The 18,844-nt window shown below is 34.2% G+C and overlaps 1 protein-coding gene across 2 annotated transcripts; it reads right to left on the bottom strand.

The window, feature by feature from the left end:
* Positions 1-1,328: 1,328 nt before the first annotated feature.
* On the bottom strand, positions 1,329-6,687 carry LOC130464126 (uncharacterized). 2 transcript variants are annotated; one of them, XM_056833542.1, is made up of 3 exons: positions 6,523-6,687; positions 2,774-2,890; positions 1,329-2,006 (listed from the first exon to the last, which is right to left on the bottom strand). In XM_056833542.1, the coding sequence occupies exons 1-3, from the start codon at positions 6,670-6,672 to the stop codon at positions 1,470-1,472; spliced, it is 804 nt and encodes a 267-aa protein (XP_056689520.1). In that variant the 5' UTR covers positions 6,673-6,687; the 3' UTR covers positions 1,329-1,469. The 2 variants fall into 2 exon arrangements, with proteins under 2 accessions (XP_056689520.1, XP_056689518.1); XM_056833540.1 differs by lacking the exon at positions 6,523-6,687 and adding an exon at positions 2,970-3,223.
* Positions 6,688-18,844: the final 12,157 nt, after the last annotated feature.

The following is an 18,844-nucleotide window of genomic DNA, read 5'->3' as shown; positions in this document are numbered from 1 at the left end:
TATAGAAAAACTTATAATAGTTGAACATGCACTATCAATTGTATTATAATAATAGTATCATCTTTCTAAAAATTAGTGTCATATAATGAATACGAATATGAATAACAAACTTGAACTCTTGATTTTTATATTTTACAAGGTTGTCTCAAATATTTTATATGCCCAATTTTAATTAAGAAAATGAGACCCATAGCCATATTTTTTTTATGACGGGCCCCGACCTACACTTAATCTTAAATACGGTTTATCAAAAACAAATTTTCTCAATATCGTAATATTTTTTCCATATATTTAAAAGTTAGTTGAAAGGAAAAGTGGATTATTTTTCGAATATAGTGATGTCGTATTGTCAATGGGGCAGATTTTGGGAGACCCCGTGCATCGGCCGCCAAGTGGTTTATTTGTCGAAAGTAGTGACGGGGATGAGGATAAATTTTAGATTGGACATGCACGCTTGCTAATTTTTCTTCAAATTGATTATGGATATAAAAAAAAAGTTACTACTAACTTACATATTATAATGTTTTATTTATTTACTCAAATACTCTAACCAGACAAACAGATTGTCAAATACTCTAGAAAACGTTTTAAATTTCAAAACTATCTTACCAAAAAAATAAAACATTGAGTTTAGGAGTGGGTTATTTGGGGGTACTGGATATACCGGAGGGGAGTCATGAAGAAGGGATAAATTTTACTCTGTACCTCTCGAGACGGAGATTGAGAGTGGTGGGTATCGTTCCTATCGTGGATGGAGGATATGGAGATGAGAATTGTAGGCGGGTATGAGCACTACAAGAAATTGATTAATTACCAACCGCCAAAATTGGTTGGTAAAACGCGAAAAACGGTTGGTAAAAGATTTTGCGACCGCCAGCGGTCGCAAAAAGGCGGTCAGTTTTCACCTGGACGGTAATTTAGGAAACTCCAACTGGAAGGCGGTCGCTAAAATTTACCGACAGGATTAGCGACCGCCTCCTAAGCAGTCACTAAATTAGTGACCGCCAAAGCAGTCACTAAATTAGTGACCGCCTTGACGGTCACTAAATTAGCGACCGCTTTGGCGGTCACTAATTTAGTGACTGCCTTGGTGGCGGTCACTAATTTAGTGACTGCCTTGGTGGCGGTCACTAAATTAGTGACTGCTTTTGTGGCGGTCACTAAATTTGTGACTGCCTTTGCGGTCGGTAATTATGCAAATATCATTTGCAGCCAATTTTGTAAAATCGCATATATACCTGTATTATATGCCTGTATAAATATTATATATGTACCTGTAAATATTATATATGCCTGTATAAATACGAATTTATATAAATTCTGTAAAATCGTATGAAACCTGCTCGATGTTATAATATTAAACATGTTCAAAGTCATACAACAAAGATTCATAATACACATAATGTTGTTCAAACATGTTAATACGAAAAGTTGTAACTAGTTCAAACTAATACAAGAATACTAACTACCTAACACAAAGGTGTCCCGCCTCCGGTTGGATCTCGAGGGTCCTGCGACTGCGAGAAAGGAAAACCAGTACACTGACTGAACATCCGCTCGTAAGACTCCATTGCCTTTTTCATCTGGGCGGCATGTTCTTCTCTTTCTTGTCTCTCCCTTTCTCTCTCTTGTCTCTCCCTTTCCATCTCCCTTTGGTGCTCTAGTCGCTCTGCTTCTCTTTCTTCTCTCTCCCTTTGCCTCAAAAGTAGATCGTCCTCCATAGCCTTTAACATCTGATTTTTTGTTGTTTCAAGCTCAATGGATTTTTGGGTCAACTGTTGTTGAGTCTCTTCCAATCGAGATGACATTTGAGAATAAATAGATGGGGTGTATGAGCTAGAAGAACTACCATCCCTTCTAGATGGTGCAAAGTATAGAGAGGCTCCACTACCCAGCCCGGGGACCTTTCCCTTCTTTCTCCCACCTACTGTCTCAAAGTAGATTTGGTTGGGATCTTTAGCAATGCCTTTTTCAACACATTCAGCAACATTTTTTTCATAGTTTTCCTACAAGAATTAAAATGATTATCACCCATGCATAAAAAATATATTAAATGGAGCACATTTAAACTTAAAATGTGTTTCATAAGCTTTGTTTGAACTTGCTAAGTCACATTCAAATGTGTTTACTCACATCTAAGGCCTATTTGTTCGTTATAGGTCATGTTTTGCCTAAAATGTCATTTTCTCGCCCAACTTTGAGCTAAGGAACCAAACTTGTCATTTCAAACCATTTACATGTTTTGTGTGGCATATTCAAGCTTTATAAAACTCATTCTAATTAATTTAAGCACATTTAAGTCATATTTTGTCGATATAGGACCTATATCGACCAAATAAGGCATTTTCGCTCCCATTTTTCAACTAAAAGAACTAAGGGTTTATTTTAAACTTAAAACGTGTTTCATAAACTTTGTTTTAACTTGCTAAGTCACATTCAAATGTGTTTAATCACATCTAAGGCCTATTTGTTCGTTATAGGTCATATTTTTCCTAAAATGTCATTTTCTCGCCCAACTTTGAGCTAAGGAACCAAACTTGTCATTTCAAACCATTTACATGTTTTGTGTGGCATATTCAAGCTTCCTAAAAATGATTCGAATCAATTTAAGCACATTTAAGTCATATTTTGTCGATATAGGACCTATATCGACCAAATAAGGCATTTTCGCTCCCATTTTCAACTAAAAGAACTAAGGGCTGATTTCAAACTTAAAACGTGTTTCATAAGCTTTGTTTGAACTTGATAAGAAATAAGAATAATAGTCAGTTACCTTGATTTGCTTTGCTTTGCTACTACAAGGGACTTTCCCTTTACCCGGTACTTCCTTCGTGTGTGTCTTCAAATATAAGTCACCAGCTGTAGGCATCACACCTCCACTTTCCTTTGCCTAATTATACAAGTAATTTTTGTAAATAATCAAATTAGTAACAACGTTAAATGAAATTTAGTTACATCATTAAACTTACCATTTTCTTTGCAGCCTCAGTTGTGGAAATGGAACCTTGGAAATGTGATGGTTCAACATTGTTGGTTAATGAACCCCCTCTTCTATTTTTCTTAGCCTGCTCAGATCTTTTCTTGAATTCATCATCATCCACGTGCTTCATCATATCTGCATGCACTTTCTCAGACATCCAATCTGGCTTCTTTCCATTACTCTTTCTTGTGCCATCCAAACCACTCCAGAATCCTCAGCTTCTTCATTTACTTGTGAATCAGGTACCACCTCTTCAGAGTATTCACCTTGAGTTTCGTCATCATCAAAGTAGGTATCCAGTGAGGGTTGGGTCACCCGTGTAGTACCTCCACGGCCAGCTCCATGGCCAGCTCCATGGCCACCTCCACGACCACCTTCACGACCACCTCCACATGCACCTAAACGACTGCGGATGGCTGAATGTTCTCCTCGATTGGACATCTGTTTATTTAGTAGAACACAAACCAAGTTTAAATAACTCAAATTTCAATCATAAAAGACAATTCATCGATTGGACATCTGTTTATTTAATGGAACACAAACCAAGCATTAACATTAATAAACTTACGCTACATATATAATTACCTAATAACAAGTATCAATGCAAAAGCAAAAAGACTATATCTTTCAGTTTTGGAAGATTAGGATAGCAACATTAAGCATACCCTGATCTATTCCGGGACTTCAGAATGTCAACAGCTCTTGATAAGCATTCTTCTACTAGTTTTCTTGTGTGATCTTTAAACATATCCGCCGCCAACTGTAAGAAACAGATACATCAATATAAAAAAGTTAAAAACTATTTCTTCTTTTAACCGTAAAACAACATCAATGACACAATGCCACAAAGGGGATACCTCATCAGACAAACGATATGAAAGTTGAGTTTCTCTCGGATCAGCAAGCTTCTTCTGATCTAAATCTGGAGAAACACACAAGACACCACAACGCTAATCAATTTGGTAACCAACAACGGGATAAGGCACCAAAATTATGCACATTTAAGGTTTCTACGACTCATTCAAGGTTTCTAAGACTCATTCTATTCTATTTATGCACATTTAAGTCTCAATTGGTCGATATAGGTCATATTTAGGCTAAACTAAGGCATTTGCGCTCCCATTTTTGAACTAAAGGACCTAAGGGCTTATTTCAAACTTATTACATGTTTTATAAGCTTAGTTTTAACGTTGTAAGACACATTTAAATGTACTTATTCACATTTATGGCTTATTGGGTCGTTATAGGTCATATTTTGCCTAAAATGGCATTTTCCCGCCCAACTTTGAGCTAAGGAACTAAAATTATCATTTTAAATCGTTTACATGTTTTATGTGGCACATTCAAGGTTTCTAAGACTCATTCAAATCTATTTATGCACAGTTAAGGCTCAATTGGTCGATATAGGTCATATTTAGGCTAAACTAAGGCATTTTCGCTCCCATTTTCGAACTAAAGGACCTAAGGGCTGATTTTAAACTTATTACATGTTTTATAAGCTTAGTTTTAACATTGTAAGACACATTCAAATGTATTTATTCACATTTATGGCTTATTGGGTCGTTATAGGTCCTATTTTGCCTAAAATGACATTTTCCCGCCCAACTTTGAGCTAAGTAACCTTACTTATCATTTTAAACCGTGTACATGTTTTATGTGGCACATTCAAGATTTATAAGACACATTCTAATGTATTTATGCACATTTAAGGCTAATTTTCCTCAATTGTAAAGACAGCCACATTATTCACATAATTGTCTTTTAAAACTAGAATAAATAAAACAAATAATCTCTGATCCGAACGCCTGAGTTGATTGTTATAGACTTTTATTTATCATATAATCATTCCCTAGTTAGTAATTATAAGCTTAGCTTCGGAGAAATTGAAACAAACAAATTATGCCACATCATCTCTAGGCTAGCATTCAGATACCTTATGTAATGCTAATCAGGCAATGGGTTTGCCAATAATAGATTCCAAGTTTCCAACCAACATAATCAATGGACTCCTGCTCTTTTTTAAACATACCACAAACAGTAGCACACAACTCAAATCTAACATAATTAGCACACTAAAGAATTGACATGCTTTATCTGCCCATAAACCAAATAAACCTATCAAGCAATCCAGGTTCAGTCCAATATATAAAGAGTCCGGATCATAAGCCAACCAAAAAGGAGTCAGGAGTACATTTGGTCAAGGCATACACATCCTTACTGGTTAAAGGATAACCAAATAAAGGAAGGCATATGCATCCTCCCCATTTAAAGGATATTACCCTAACAACTTCAATTCCTCAAATAATAACATTTACAGAAATAGAAAATACAGAAGCAGCAGCTATCGTAAGAAGAATAGACCAACAACTAAACAACGTACAACCAAAATTGAATAAACCAACCAAAAAGATCATTCATTAATTACACATCCAACTATTAAAGTTCATAAAAGCACCACATACAAACTAATAGAAACATAAATTAAACAAAACATTACCCTGTTAAGTATAAACCCAAGAAAAACCTGAGTTAATAACCAATATTGATCAATCTCACAAACACAAACAATAAAACCCGAAATAAGAACACAAACCTTAGGCAAAGGAGGCACCACCATAGCTTAAGGCTCATTTAAGCTCCCAAATTTTAACTAATGAGCCTAAGTTATCATTTTAAACCTTTTACATGTTTTATATGGCACACTAGAGGTATCTAAGACTCATTCTAATCTATTTGTGCACATTTAAGGCTCATTTGTTCGTTATAGGTCATATTTAGCCCAAATTGGCATTTTCGCTCCCAATTTTAACTAATGAGCCTAAGTTATCATTTTAAACCTTTAAATAAACATTATTCAAATCCAACTAACTAATAGCTAAAACAAGAAAAACCTCACTAATTAACCAATGTAATTATTCAACTAATTATTCAAATCCGAAGCCCAAACCTATAAATTTACAAACCCCCTAATATGCTACTATGTTTGAATTAATAAACATATTCTACAAACAAACCCGAAGCCTCAAATCTACAAATGGACCAGATTCTAAAACTAAAAAGTATAAATAAATATCACTTCATGACCATACTCATATATAACTATTATAAAAGACTTGAAACTGAACACAACAACCCACTAATATGCTACTAAATTGGATTAATTAATCACCAATCCTAGCCTAAATTAATTAATCACCAATCCTAAAAGTCTATGCCTTGCAAACCAAAGACTAACGCTTGAAAGAATTAACCCATAGATAATCAAACTAATACTTGAAGTCCCTGCCTTGCAAACCACTTCATTCTTCATCTCCATAGATAATTAAACTAATACTTGAAAGAATTAACCCAACGTAAATAATAATCATAAGAAAGGAACAAGGTTAACTTGGTTGGGTGAGAGAGCTGCGGGAAAATGGGGTAGATCAGCCGGCCGGCGTTGAAGGCGACACTTCACTGTGCGTTTTAATGTTACCTAAAAAGTTAGGGTTTGGAAAAATTGAAACACAATAAATGAAGCAAAAGGAAGGAACAAAGATTACCTGGTTCGGTGTGTCGAGGACTCGCGAGAAAGATGTTGTGGCGGCGTCGGTGGGGGTGGCTGCTACCGGTTCTAGTTCTTCGCTGCTATGGAAGACGCTGCTAAGCACTTTCTGTTTTTGGTAGGACCGAATGAGGAAGGTAGTCGGCATTAATTTGGTTGTACTCAAGGAAAGCTGGAATTAATTTTTTTTAAAAATAAAATAACGACCGCTAAAATGGTCAGGTATTGTAAATAGGCAGTTGGTAAAATTTTAAATTTATTTTGGAAATAGTCGGATTTTTACCAACTGCTATTTGGTCGGAACACATGGGAAAGTAGTCGCTAATTTATCAACTGCTTTTTTAGCGGTCGGTAAATTTAAAAAATAACGACCGCTTTAAAATCGGTCGGTAAATTAACGACTGCTTCTAAATCGGTCGGTAAATTTTGTTTTACCAACTATTTTTAAGGCGGTCGGTAAATTTAGTTGGTAATCAAGCGCTTTCTTGTAGTGGAGTGTGCAAGCTTTGTCTCGCCTCAAAATCATCTCTACCTGAATAAATTAAATTGTGTAGTTATATGTTAAGTGGTCGGGTAGTGAAGTTAATGGGGCGACTATGCGAGTATTAACTGGGTATTACTGTCGAAGTGAAGGGTGGATGAGATCATTAAATTTATTCTTGACACAAGAGGTGAATGAGAAAGAAAATAAATTCATTTATGTACCCTTATTTGTTTTAACTGATTTAATAAATATGATACCGAATGGGAAATAACAAATTTATCCATCATTAATTATAATTTTGAGGATAGCTATAAGCTAGTAGTACCTTTTAAAACACAAAAATTGTGAGAAAGGAAAATTTGTCAGAAAAGAACTTCTAAAACACAAAAATTATGAGAAAGAACCTTTTAAAAAAAGTTGTGAAAGAAGGCCCAATTGAATTTTTTTTAATTTGTTGTGAATAAGGACCATAAGTCATATTCCGGTGGTCAACCACTAATTTTTGGCGTTGACCATCACGTGACACGCACGTGTCTTAAATTTTAACATTTTTTTTTAAAAAAAAAAAAAGTTTCCTCCAAGTTTCCCCAACCCCCAACTAACTTATTCAGATCTTAAAAGAAAAAAAAACTCAATTTTCTCTCTTCTGCTCAAGAATCCGAAAATTGCATAACAGTGGCTTCAGATTTCAGCAGTAGTCTCAATGGAGCAGCAGGAGTCTCAATGGAGCAGCAGGATGGTGGTATTACAGGCGAAGAAGAAGTCGTCCCGCCTTCAGTTTCCATAAAAGAAACGATTGAGCGGAGCATTGGATGTTTAACCGCGACTCAGATGATACAAGCAATCCTCGCATCGCTACCGCCTTTCTTTGACAGCCAGCAAACATTCATCAGTATCTTCACTCATGCTCAACCAACATGGCATTGCAACAGTAATAATACTAATAATAATACCTCATCCTCCTACAACTCTAACAAAACCAACATATGTAGTCTCCCTAAAAACTAGTGGGGTTGGGACGCCGTACACACTTCGATCATTTCCGAGTGAAATTAGGGTTCTTAGTGTTACCTAATTTTGGGTTCTTGAAATTAGGGTTCTTAGTATTACCTAATTTCAAAAATCCAAAAATTGGAGAAATTTGAGGAAAAAATATTAGGGCTTTTAGTGTTATCTCGTACGAAAAGGATCGACAAGTAATTGGGTTGCGCGTATTTGGTTGATTTTAACTGAGGAGAAGAAATTTGTGGTTGGAAGGAAGAAGAAAATGGCGGAGGGGCAGGAGAGAGAAAATCTTTTTTTTTTTAAGATCTGAATTTAGTTGGGGGGGAAACTTGGAGGGAAACTTTTTTTATAAAAAAAAATTGTTAAAATTTAAAACACGTGCGTGTCACGTGATGGTCAACGCCGGAAAACTTGGAGGGAAACCATTAGTGAATTTAGTTGGGGGGAAAACTTGGAGGGAAACCATTAGTGAATTTTACACAAAGGATGTTTCTTTGTGAGGTTTGTAAAATAATGTAGATGAAAAACAGAAGGCAAAAGAGATGGAATCAGCTGCTGTGTTGAAAAAGAAGCAGAGTCAACTCCTCTCTTTGACCTTTAACAGTTCTGGATTTGCAGACTCTGCTTCTTTTCCAACACAGCAGCTGGTTCCATCTCTTTTGCCTTCTGTTTATGAAAATGTTACAAATTGAGCATCAAAATTTTGAAAAATTTCCACTTTATATTTCTCCTTCTTTTATAGCTAAGGATTTGGGTGTTAAGGGAAGCAATAGCTTACCCCCTTTTCTCATTTCCTTAATTTCTATTCAAAATCATCAAACAACATAATAATAAATCACCATATTGAACAAACAATAACACAAAAATAAGAATAAGTTAAAATGGCATACTCTCTTCTCTCTAGCCAAGTAGACATGGCCAAACTTTCCTCAGCCGAGAGGATTTCCGAAATCGAAATCATTTAGGATTCACCATTGCTTCTCCACAGCAGGAACCTCTGCGGGTACCTGAAAACACACACATTCAGCCAAAGAACAAATGCTGAAAACTTCCGTAATTCAAGACTACTTAAACTATATTGAAGTCCATTCATCGACTAATCAAAGCTGAAAATAAACCGTAAATTTTCCCACATTCATTCAATAAACATGTCTAATCTCAAATTATCACCAACTTTTTTTCAAATTTCCCATTCAAAGAATGAACTAATCGAAACAAAGAAACAAAATAGATGCCAAAAATTAGAAAATCAATGCCGAATTTTTCAAAAACTCTAGCCTCATGCGATTCTAAAATAACTGATTGTTGCCAAACAAAAGAAACTTAATTTCCGAATTCAAGCTAATAAATTTGTGGTCTAATAGATGAAATTTAAAAACCCTCAGAATTCCTCATAATTCCTTTACTCGTTGTTGGCTCAAAAATCAAAACCCCAATCCGCAAAAGCCACTCGATGTTGGCCTTTTCACTCATAATTCCTCATCAATTACCAACTTTAATTACTCTCGCAAAATGAAGTCACCCGTTTATCAAAATCATTGAATCGTGAAATTGAAGGGTCAAACAAATCGACAAACTGAGCAAAATAATCGATGCGGCAAATCACAAAAATCGTTACATAAAATCGGAGAATCAATGAATTACTAAGCGAGAAGAACAAAAAAATAAATGATTAAAACTAACCTTGAGAAATGCAAAATGATCGATCGAACAGAACATTTGAGATCTTTGAGTGAAGTGATGTGGCGAAGAGTGAAGCGGCGATGAGAAGATTTTAACATCAGGAGCTGGCTTATATAATAGAGATATTACTAACCCAATACTAGCAAACCAAGCTCAATGCTCCACTAGGCCCAATAACCCAATCCATCTCATATTTAATATATGAGGGACATGAGTATATTTAAAGACAACCAAAACATCATTTCTCTTCCATGTGGGAGAATACTCCTACCCACACAATTTTTTTTTTTGACGGGGAAGAACAATATCCATTAATAATAAGCCATACGACATCTACAATGATAAAAAAGATCTGCATACCACAGATTCAAAGAAAATACATAACTGTTATAATCAAAACAATTACTATTCTGCATCCTAAAGCACATCTCGTACTCCACATCTTCTAGCTTGACGCGAGCAGTGATTTTCGATGATTTCACATCTTTCCAAGTAGAGCCCTTCGCAATCTGCGCACGAATTGTTCTGATCGACGAGTTGATGATAAACCCTAAACCTGTATTAATCCAAGTCTCCTTCCCAATTATTGAAACTCTAAAAAAATTCTCATCCATGAATGAGAATCAATAACCTAGAAAAATCTAGGAAAAACCCAAATAAATTGGGAACAACCCAATAATAATTGGGAACAAATCAACGGAAAAGAAACCAAAACAAGAAAAAACATGAAAAGGAAACAATGAAAAGCAAGAAGAAGGGTCGGAAATAGTCTAATTTCCGAAGAAATTAGACTACTTCCGGCCTAAACGGCCAAAAAAATTGAAACCCTAAAAGATGAGAGAGAAGAGAGAAAAAGGAGAGGGAGAGAGAGTAAAGCAATATCTAACAATTTGAAGGCACCCAAGATCTAATATCTAACAAGATATAGGCACCCAAGCTAACTAGATATTAGCGCCATCATATTCCTCACCCTGCCATGTTTCCTTTGTTTGTTCAAGATCATGCAATGTCCTACCTGCATTACCATGATTATTCAGAACTGTACGCTTTAAGGTCCATAGGTATGTGATGAGCAGTGACACTAAGTATATGTTTTCTAACTCCATAACTATAAGTAACCCTCAAACTCAACCATGATTTCGGCCACTAGAAATTTATTGACATACTTTCGTCTACTATTTGCAAATTGTACTAGGACCTGATTACACACAGTCAGGTCAATCACACAGGCACCACAAAGCTTAACTAAATAAAGCAAAATCATAACTAAATATGACCATGGATTGACTAATTCATACTGAAAACTAAATACAACAAAAACATAACTAAATATATGAGAAATCGTTAACTAATTTAATTCATAACTAAGCATACCGCATACTAAATTACCACAAATCAAAACTAAAACTAACTAGAGATAACTAAAATATAAATTTAATCAATAATTTCATGCATACTCGAATGAATTCAACTATATCACCGTAATTAAGAAAACATAAGATATATGCGAAGGAAACGAAATCCTAGATCTGTGATTTGTGGGTGAAATTGAATATGAAAAATAATCAAATATACTTACATAATCTCAAAGAAACGGAAACAATGGGGCTTCTTGACATCTCCGGTGGCTGGGAATGAGATATCGCCGGCGAGTGTGAGGACGGAGAGAGATCGGCGGCAAGATCGATGTAGCAGCCGCACACCACCGTCGCACCTCCATCGTCTGCTTTTCTTTGGTTTTTGAGCAGAGAAACGAGTAGAGGAGAAGAGTTCGGTGGATTTCTGGTGGAGAAATGGTGGTTGTCTCCGACAAGGAGAGATGGGTGCAGAGAGGAGAGAAGAGAGAAATAAGGGCAATAGCAATAACGAAGGTTTGTTCTCATTGCACATCATCATAGTACAAACCTCCCTTCCAACAAACATTTCTTCAATAATAGATAAACCTATCAAATGATTTGTATATGGGGCCTAGTAATACATACTTCCTCCGTCTTTTAATACTTGCAACGTTTGTTAGTTTCACGCATGCCAATGCACAACTTTGATCATTTATATCTTAAATTCTCTTTATACAAAAATTATAAAAAGTTGATATTTTGAAAATACACATTGACACGAATCTAACAAGATCCCACATGACTATGTTTTATCTTATATAAAAAACACTACGAATAGTCAAAGTAGATTATATGAATAGTGGAAAAAGTCCAAACGTTGCGAGTATTAAAAAAATAGAGGAAGTATTATATTATTAGTTGACTTTTTTAATATTTACAAAAAAAATAATAAAAGCAAAATTATATTTTCTTATCATTTATTTTGACAGAAGTCCACCAAAAAATTGCCAAGTGAGAAAAATGAACCGGTTACTAATTAGTAACCTATACATTTGTAACTTTTAGTAACTTTCTCGAGCAATAAGAGGTTTGTCAACAAACCTCTAAAAAGGCTAAACAAACATCTAAAAAGGCTAAACAAAGCTCTTGACAAACCTCTTGTTACTATTGCTCTCAATGTGGATAGGGATGTCAGTGGGGTGGGTTTCGCGGGAGACCCGTCCCGCATCCGCCCCAAGTAAACGGGGATGGAGGTAGGTTTTGCGGGTGATGGGTATAAAAATCGTACCCGTCATGGGTGATGGGCGGGTGTGGATTTTGTGTAGAACCCGCCCCATCCCCACTCGCCCCGCTTCATACCAGTCATGGGTGATGGGGTGAATTTGGATTTATTTGCATCTTTAGGTGATAATATAAATTTAGGTAAGATTTTTATGTTTTTTGTTTGGATTTTTTTGTTATGACGAGTATGTTTTTCGATTATATAGGTTACTTTAATCATAAGGTATTTTTTTTCTATAGTTAACTTTGATTACTCCGTATATTGCTAAATAAGAAAAATTAGGCGGGTATTAGCGCGGGTATGAAGCGGGAATAAGACGGGGATGGATACCCAGTTGAGTCGCGGGGCGGGGATGGATTTTAGCTTACACCCATTGGGGTGGGGATGGGGATGAATTTTGTACCCGCCATGGATGATGGAGTGGGAATGGTGATGAAAATTTTAGGTGGGGATGGGGATGGAGGGACCTACATCCGCATCCGCTCCGCCCCATCTATATATTATACTAAAATAGAGGAAATCAATGTGGTGATGACAAATGTCACTCATTGATTGGCCTCTCTTTTAGATATAAAAAAATTAAAAAATAAAATACTTGATTGTAAATTATTTTGTTACCTTTTTACCCAATAAAGTATTTGATTCTATTTTCCTAAAAAAAAGATGTCATTCTATACATGAGGAGTACTATATAAAATCTGTTTTTATATTTTGGTAACAAATATAATAATATATGATTATATTTTTATTAAAAAAATTAATCCATTATACGGATTACGTAGTAGGATATTTACAAAAATAATTAATGTAATCTACCGATTTGTACTGACATAATTAGAATACAAATAAATTAGAAAATCAACTAAGTATGAATATAGTATAAAAAAGGTCTGTAATATTGTATAATATTTTAACAACTAAATTTGATAATTATAAGTAATATTTTATTACTTTAAAAAATAAAGTACGGAGTATGTAACTTCCTTAAACACGAGAAAAACTTGCGTAACCTTATCTATCTAATACTCTACTATGTAACTCCTCAATTTTTTATATTTTGCAACTCTTTTATTTTTACACTAACTATTATATTCACACATCTCTGTAATTTTAATGTTATTTGGTGACTATTAATATAGATGATGAACATAGTCAAGTACTTCGTATCATTTTGTTGGATTTGTCTAAATACATGCATAATACTTACATAATACAAATTTAATACCCATATCATAATACAAATTTAATAAAATGACTAATTGTATTTATATATTGTCAATTTTTATTTAAAATATGTGTCTTATATTGACCGAGGATATGTATAACGAATATTTATCTTTACTTTAATATTCAAAGTAATATTTATCAAGGTTTTGTAAAACATGCTTATTGTAAAAAGAAATTGTTTAATAACTTTGTATCTTTTTTTTCTCGAACTTATAATTTCTACTTATCCTTTTATTTAATAGTTCCTTAATCTTTTAAATGAAAGTAATTTAAATATTTTATAGTTTTATTTTATATTATTAGTTTCTTTGTCTTTGATCATTTGATGGGTAGTATATTTGCCTTTATTTTACATTGTAATCTAATGAAAAATCTTTGCGGGCAATTTTGGATAACGAAAATTGATGTGGGGCTATATCTCTCTCTCTAATTCCCTCTCTTATACTTTATTCTATATAAAAAAATCTCACTATATCCCATCATACCTATTTTTCTATTAGATTATATAATATAATCTTACAATAACTTATTGCATAAAACTCCGTGAATAGACTATTACAACAATTAAATCCGGACGGAGAGAGTACGTAATATAATTTTTTGTTTATTTAATCAATTATTCTAATAAAATACTTGAATTGTTTAAGACTCTGTAGTAGAATTTTAAAATTCAAAACTCTCTTAACAAAAAAAATTGAGTCATGGAGTGGGTTTGAGGCGAGTGTGGATACACGAGTGGGTGATAGATTGGGGATGAGTTTTACTTTTAACCCGTTAGAAGGAGATTGGGAGGGGTGAGTACTTTTCCCATCGTGGGTGACGGAAATAGGGATAAGAATTTCAGACGAGTACGAGTTTGGAGACTCCGATCAGTTTCAAAGTCATGACTAGCTGAATAAATAAAATAGTGGAGTAGTTGTAAAGTGATCGGATAATGATATAAATATGACTATCAAAGTAAGGATGGATGAGAATAACACTATAATTGACACATGTGACCATCAAAGTAAATGATGGATGAGAATAACACTATCATTGACACATGTGACGGATAGAGATGAAAATGAATTTGTTTATGTACCATTATTTGACTCTATTTTTATAATAAACAAGATACCGAATGGGAAATAGCAAAAAAAATCATAATTAATTTTAATTAGGAGAATATCTATAAGGTATATGTGTCCAAGTGTAATCAGACAACAAAATTGAGATTTGAGTTTTAAAATTTAAAACTCTCTTACCAAAAAGTAATGTTGAGTTCAGCCGTCTAGGGCTAGGTTTGACGCATGTGATGAGTGGGGATGAAAATAATTTGTTCTATGTACCTTTATTTGTTTTCTTTTTTTAATAAGTAGACCGAATGGGCAATAAAAATTTATCCATCATTAGTTTTAATCAGGAGAATGTCCATAAGCTATATGTGTCCAAATTTTAATGTAATCAAACAACCATATTGTCAAATACTCTAGAATAGAGTTTTAAAATAAACTCTCCTACAGAAAAATAATGTCGGGTTCAGCCGTCTAGGGCTAGGTTTGACACGTGTGATGAATATGGAGGAAAATAATTTTGTCTATGTACCCTTATTTGTTTCATTTTTTTTTAAATAAATAAGACACCGAATAGGGAATAACAAATTTACCCATCATTAATTTTAACTAATTAGGAAAATATCTATAAGTTATATGTGTCGAAAGTATAATGTAACCGGACAACCAAATTGTCTAATACTCTTAGAGTGTTAAAATTCAAAACTCTCTTATCAAAAAATAATGTCGGATCAAGCCGTCTAGGGCTTGGTTTGAGGCGGATGTAGATACACGGACGGGGATGAAGCGGGGTTACTTTTATTTTTTGCCTACGAGGCGAGAATAAGGACTGGGATGAGTATGACACCTATCGTGGTGACGGGCATGTGAATGAGAATTTTAGGTTGTGTTGAGGGACCAACATCACCCCGCTTCGAAGATATCTCTAGCTGAATAAAATATATGGTGGGGTAGGTGTTAAATGATCGGGTAACTATCGAAGTAAAGAACGGATGAGAATAAAGTTATGTTTGACATGGTTTGTTATGAAAGAGGAAGAACGTAAATTTATCTATGTGCCCTTATTTTATTATTTTGATTTTGTTAAATAAATAAAACATGGAATGGGCAGTAACATACCGAGAAATCATTAGTTTAATAAGAAAATTATCTATAAGCTCTACTTTGATGATAATTGTCTATAGTTATAGTTTAGATATGCAAATTTAATATTCATATCATAAATCGTGCATCGAATGGGGCGAGTTTGAATCGATTGGATTTGAGAACACTCACCTCCTAATTATATATATGTCACTTTTATATATTTTCATCAATATTATAGCTAAAACAATCAACTTAATACTGCGTAATAAACTTATGTCAATATATTTAAAAGTTAGTTGAAAGGAAAAGTGAATTATTTATCGAATATCGGATGTCAGTGGGATGGTTTTTTGGGAGATCCCCCCGTGCATCCGTCCCAAGTGGGCGAGGTTGAAGAAAGTTTTGTGGGTGACGGGGTTAAAAAATGAATTCGTCATAGGTGTCGGGGATATGGTGGATTTTAGATTGGACCTGTCTGCGTCGTTAATCTTCATCTAATTGATTATGAATATATATACATATATAATTGCTACTAACGTACATATTACAATATTTATTTTAATTTATTCAATTACTCTATTCAGACAAACGAATTGTCAAAGACTCTAAAATAGAGTTTTTAAAATTCAAAACTCTTACAAAAAAAGAGTTGAACCTAAGGATGGGTTTGAGGCGGGTGTGGGTATACCGGGGGGGTGATGATAGGGGATGAAATTTATTTTGTACCTCCCGAGACGCGGATTGGGAGTGGTGCGTATCGTTCCTATCGTTGATGGAGAAGATGGGGAAGAGAATTGTTGGTGGATACGCGTCTGTAGAGCCAGCCCCGCCTCAAAGTCATCTCTAAATGAATAAAGTAAGTGGTGTGTGTAGGTGCTAAGTGACCAGGTAGTGAGGTTGATGGGGTGACCGTGCGAGTATTAAGTAGGTATTACTATCCAATTAGTAAAGGGTGAACGAGATAACTTTATGCTTGACACAAGTGGGAATAATTTATTTATTTTATATATCTACCCTTATTTTTTTAATAAATAAGAAATTGAATGAGCAATAACATATTTATCAATCCTTAGTTTTAATTTGGAAATATCCATAAGTACTATTTTGATGATATTGTCTACCAGATTTCATATAAATTTATATTTAGATGATTATATCGTACATCGCACGGGTATTATACTAGTTGACATCCCTAAAAGTGGAACGGAGGAAACGAAGAGGAGAGAGAGAAATGAAGAGTCGCTCACGAGACTAATGGAAGGAGAGGGGAAAAATAAAAAAAGACCCTACAATGCGCGTGATACTACGCGTGCGGGGAATTATTTTGATCTGATGCCCGCGCGCGACGGGCGCAAAAAGCCATTGCTCACGATCCACAAAGTATGAACCTCGCGAACCTCGAGGCAAGAATATATCTGATCTACTACTTTTAATTTGTGTGGCCTTGCTGACAACTGTACGTAATACGTTGACATTTGGTTATGACACCTAGAGGATAACTGAATTGGTGCCATATTAATTTTTGTGAACTATGTTAAAACACAAATTCTTATTTAATTATTGTACAGGAGTAAAAGTTAACTCAAAATGCTTAAAAGTTATTCTTATATATGTAAAAGTTATCTATTTTTTAGTAATAATTTTTTCATTTTAATAAAATTTATTTTATCAAGATCACTAATAATGTATAAAATTAATCATTTAAGCCCGAGGTACGTAGTCGCTTAAGCGATCGGAGCGAAGTTTTTGGAAAGCCATCAATGGCAGGAGCTTTCAACTTGTCCATACTTTAAAATGTTTATCTATCAACTTTTTTTACTAATATAAAAGTTAATCAAAACTAGGTTAAAGTTACAAAAAAATGGGTTAAAATTATCTTGGTGTACAATAAATTTAGTGTACACCTTGTGCGCACAAGACCTTTTTAGATTTTTTTTTTTTGATAAGGAAATAAAAATCAGGTTTAGGCCCTTTAGAGAGGACAACCTTAAGCACCCTTACGGATGATAAGGGAGAAGGAAAGATCAAAAGACGAAAACCATAACGACAAAGAAACACAAGAGCTTCCTTTAGCCGCCATAAAATCAGCCGCTTGATTGGCCTCCCGGTAGTAATGGTTGATCATGAAATCATCGGTGTTGGATAAGTCCGCCATTGAGTCTTCAATGAGACCATTAATCTCCCACAGAATTTGCCACACATTTTATGATCTTATGATCACACATTTTATGATCTTATGATTAGAAAATAATCTTATGATCACACATTTTACTCTCCAAATACAATATATATTTGGCTCATCATTTTTGTATCTTTTCAACTTCACTTATCTAAGTTTAATAAAACGTAATTTTGTGCATGAATCCATAATAAGAGACGGAGGGAGTATATAAAAGAAGACTAAGTATGTTTATTGTGATCGACAACAGAATATGAGATACATTTTGAATTTTTTTATTGATATTAATACAAAAACATCACGTGTTTCTTATATCATACTCCCTCCGTCCCGGAATATTTGACCTGTTTTTCTTATCGGGTCGTCCATTAATACTTGACCTGTTTCTAAAAATGGAAATTTTCTAACAATATTATATTATTTCTCACTCCACCCCTATTAACCCACCTACCCCCTACTCCATACAAAAAATAATTAAAAATTCAACCCCTACTTTCCCCCAACCCCACCTCTTAACCCACATCCCACTAACTACATTAAAATAATACCCCACTATCAACTACTACCTATTAAATTAAATAAGTCAATTCAAGTCCCTTAAACTCTGTGCTGGTCAAACCGGGTCGAGTATTCCGGGACGGAGGGAGTAATAACATACGAAGTATTCTTTTAAACAAGCTTTTAAAAAACAAGCGATTCTAGTTCAAAAAGATAAATTTGGCAGTTACATGAAAATGAATTGTTTATTATTATTATTATTATTATTATTATTATTATTATTATTATTATTATTATTATTATTATACTTCCTCTGTTCCGGAAATATTGCACCATTTGTTTTTTACACTATTCATACTACGACTTTGACCATTTTTTGTGTTTGGTACGTAAGAAAATTTTAGTCATGTGGGGTCATGTTAGATTCGTATCGATATATATTTTTTAATTATTAATTTTTTATAATTTTTATTTGCACACGATTTAA

Source organism: Spinacia oleracea, chromosome 6 (genome assembly GCF_020520425.1).
Source record: "Spinacia oleracea cultivar Varoflay chromosome 6, BTI_SOV_V1, whole genome shotgun sequence".
NCBI lineage: Eukaryota > Viridiplantae > Streptophyta > Magnoliopsida > Caryophyllales > Amaranthaceae > Spinacia > Spinacia oleracea.
The sequence above is the reverse complement of the archived record's forward strand: the minus strand, read 5'-3'. Positions and strand labels throughout refer to the sequence as shown.

Coding starts and splice junctions, on each gene's coding strand:
- LOC130464126 (XM_056833540.1), bottom strand. CDS start 3,137: ATGTCTGAGAAAGTGCATGCAGATATGATGAAGCACGTGGATGATGAT. Junction 2,891..2,969: donor CTGAGGCTGCAAAGAAAATG/GTAAGTTTAATG, acceptor TTGTATAATTAG/GCAAAGGAAAGTGGAGGTGT. Junction 2,007..2,773: donor GCAAAGCAAAGCAAATCAAG/GTAACTGACTAT, acceptor TAATTCTTGTAG/GAAAACTATGAAAAAAATGT.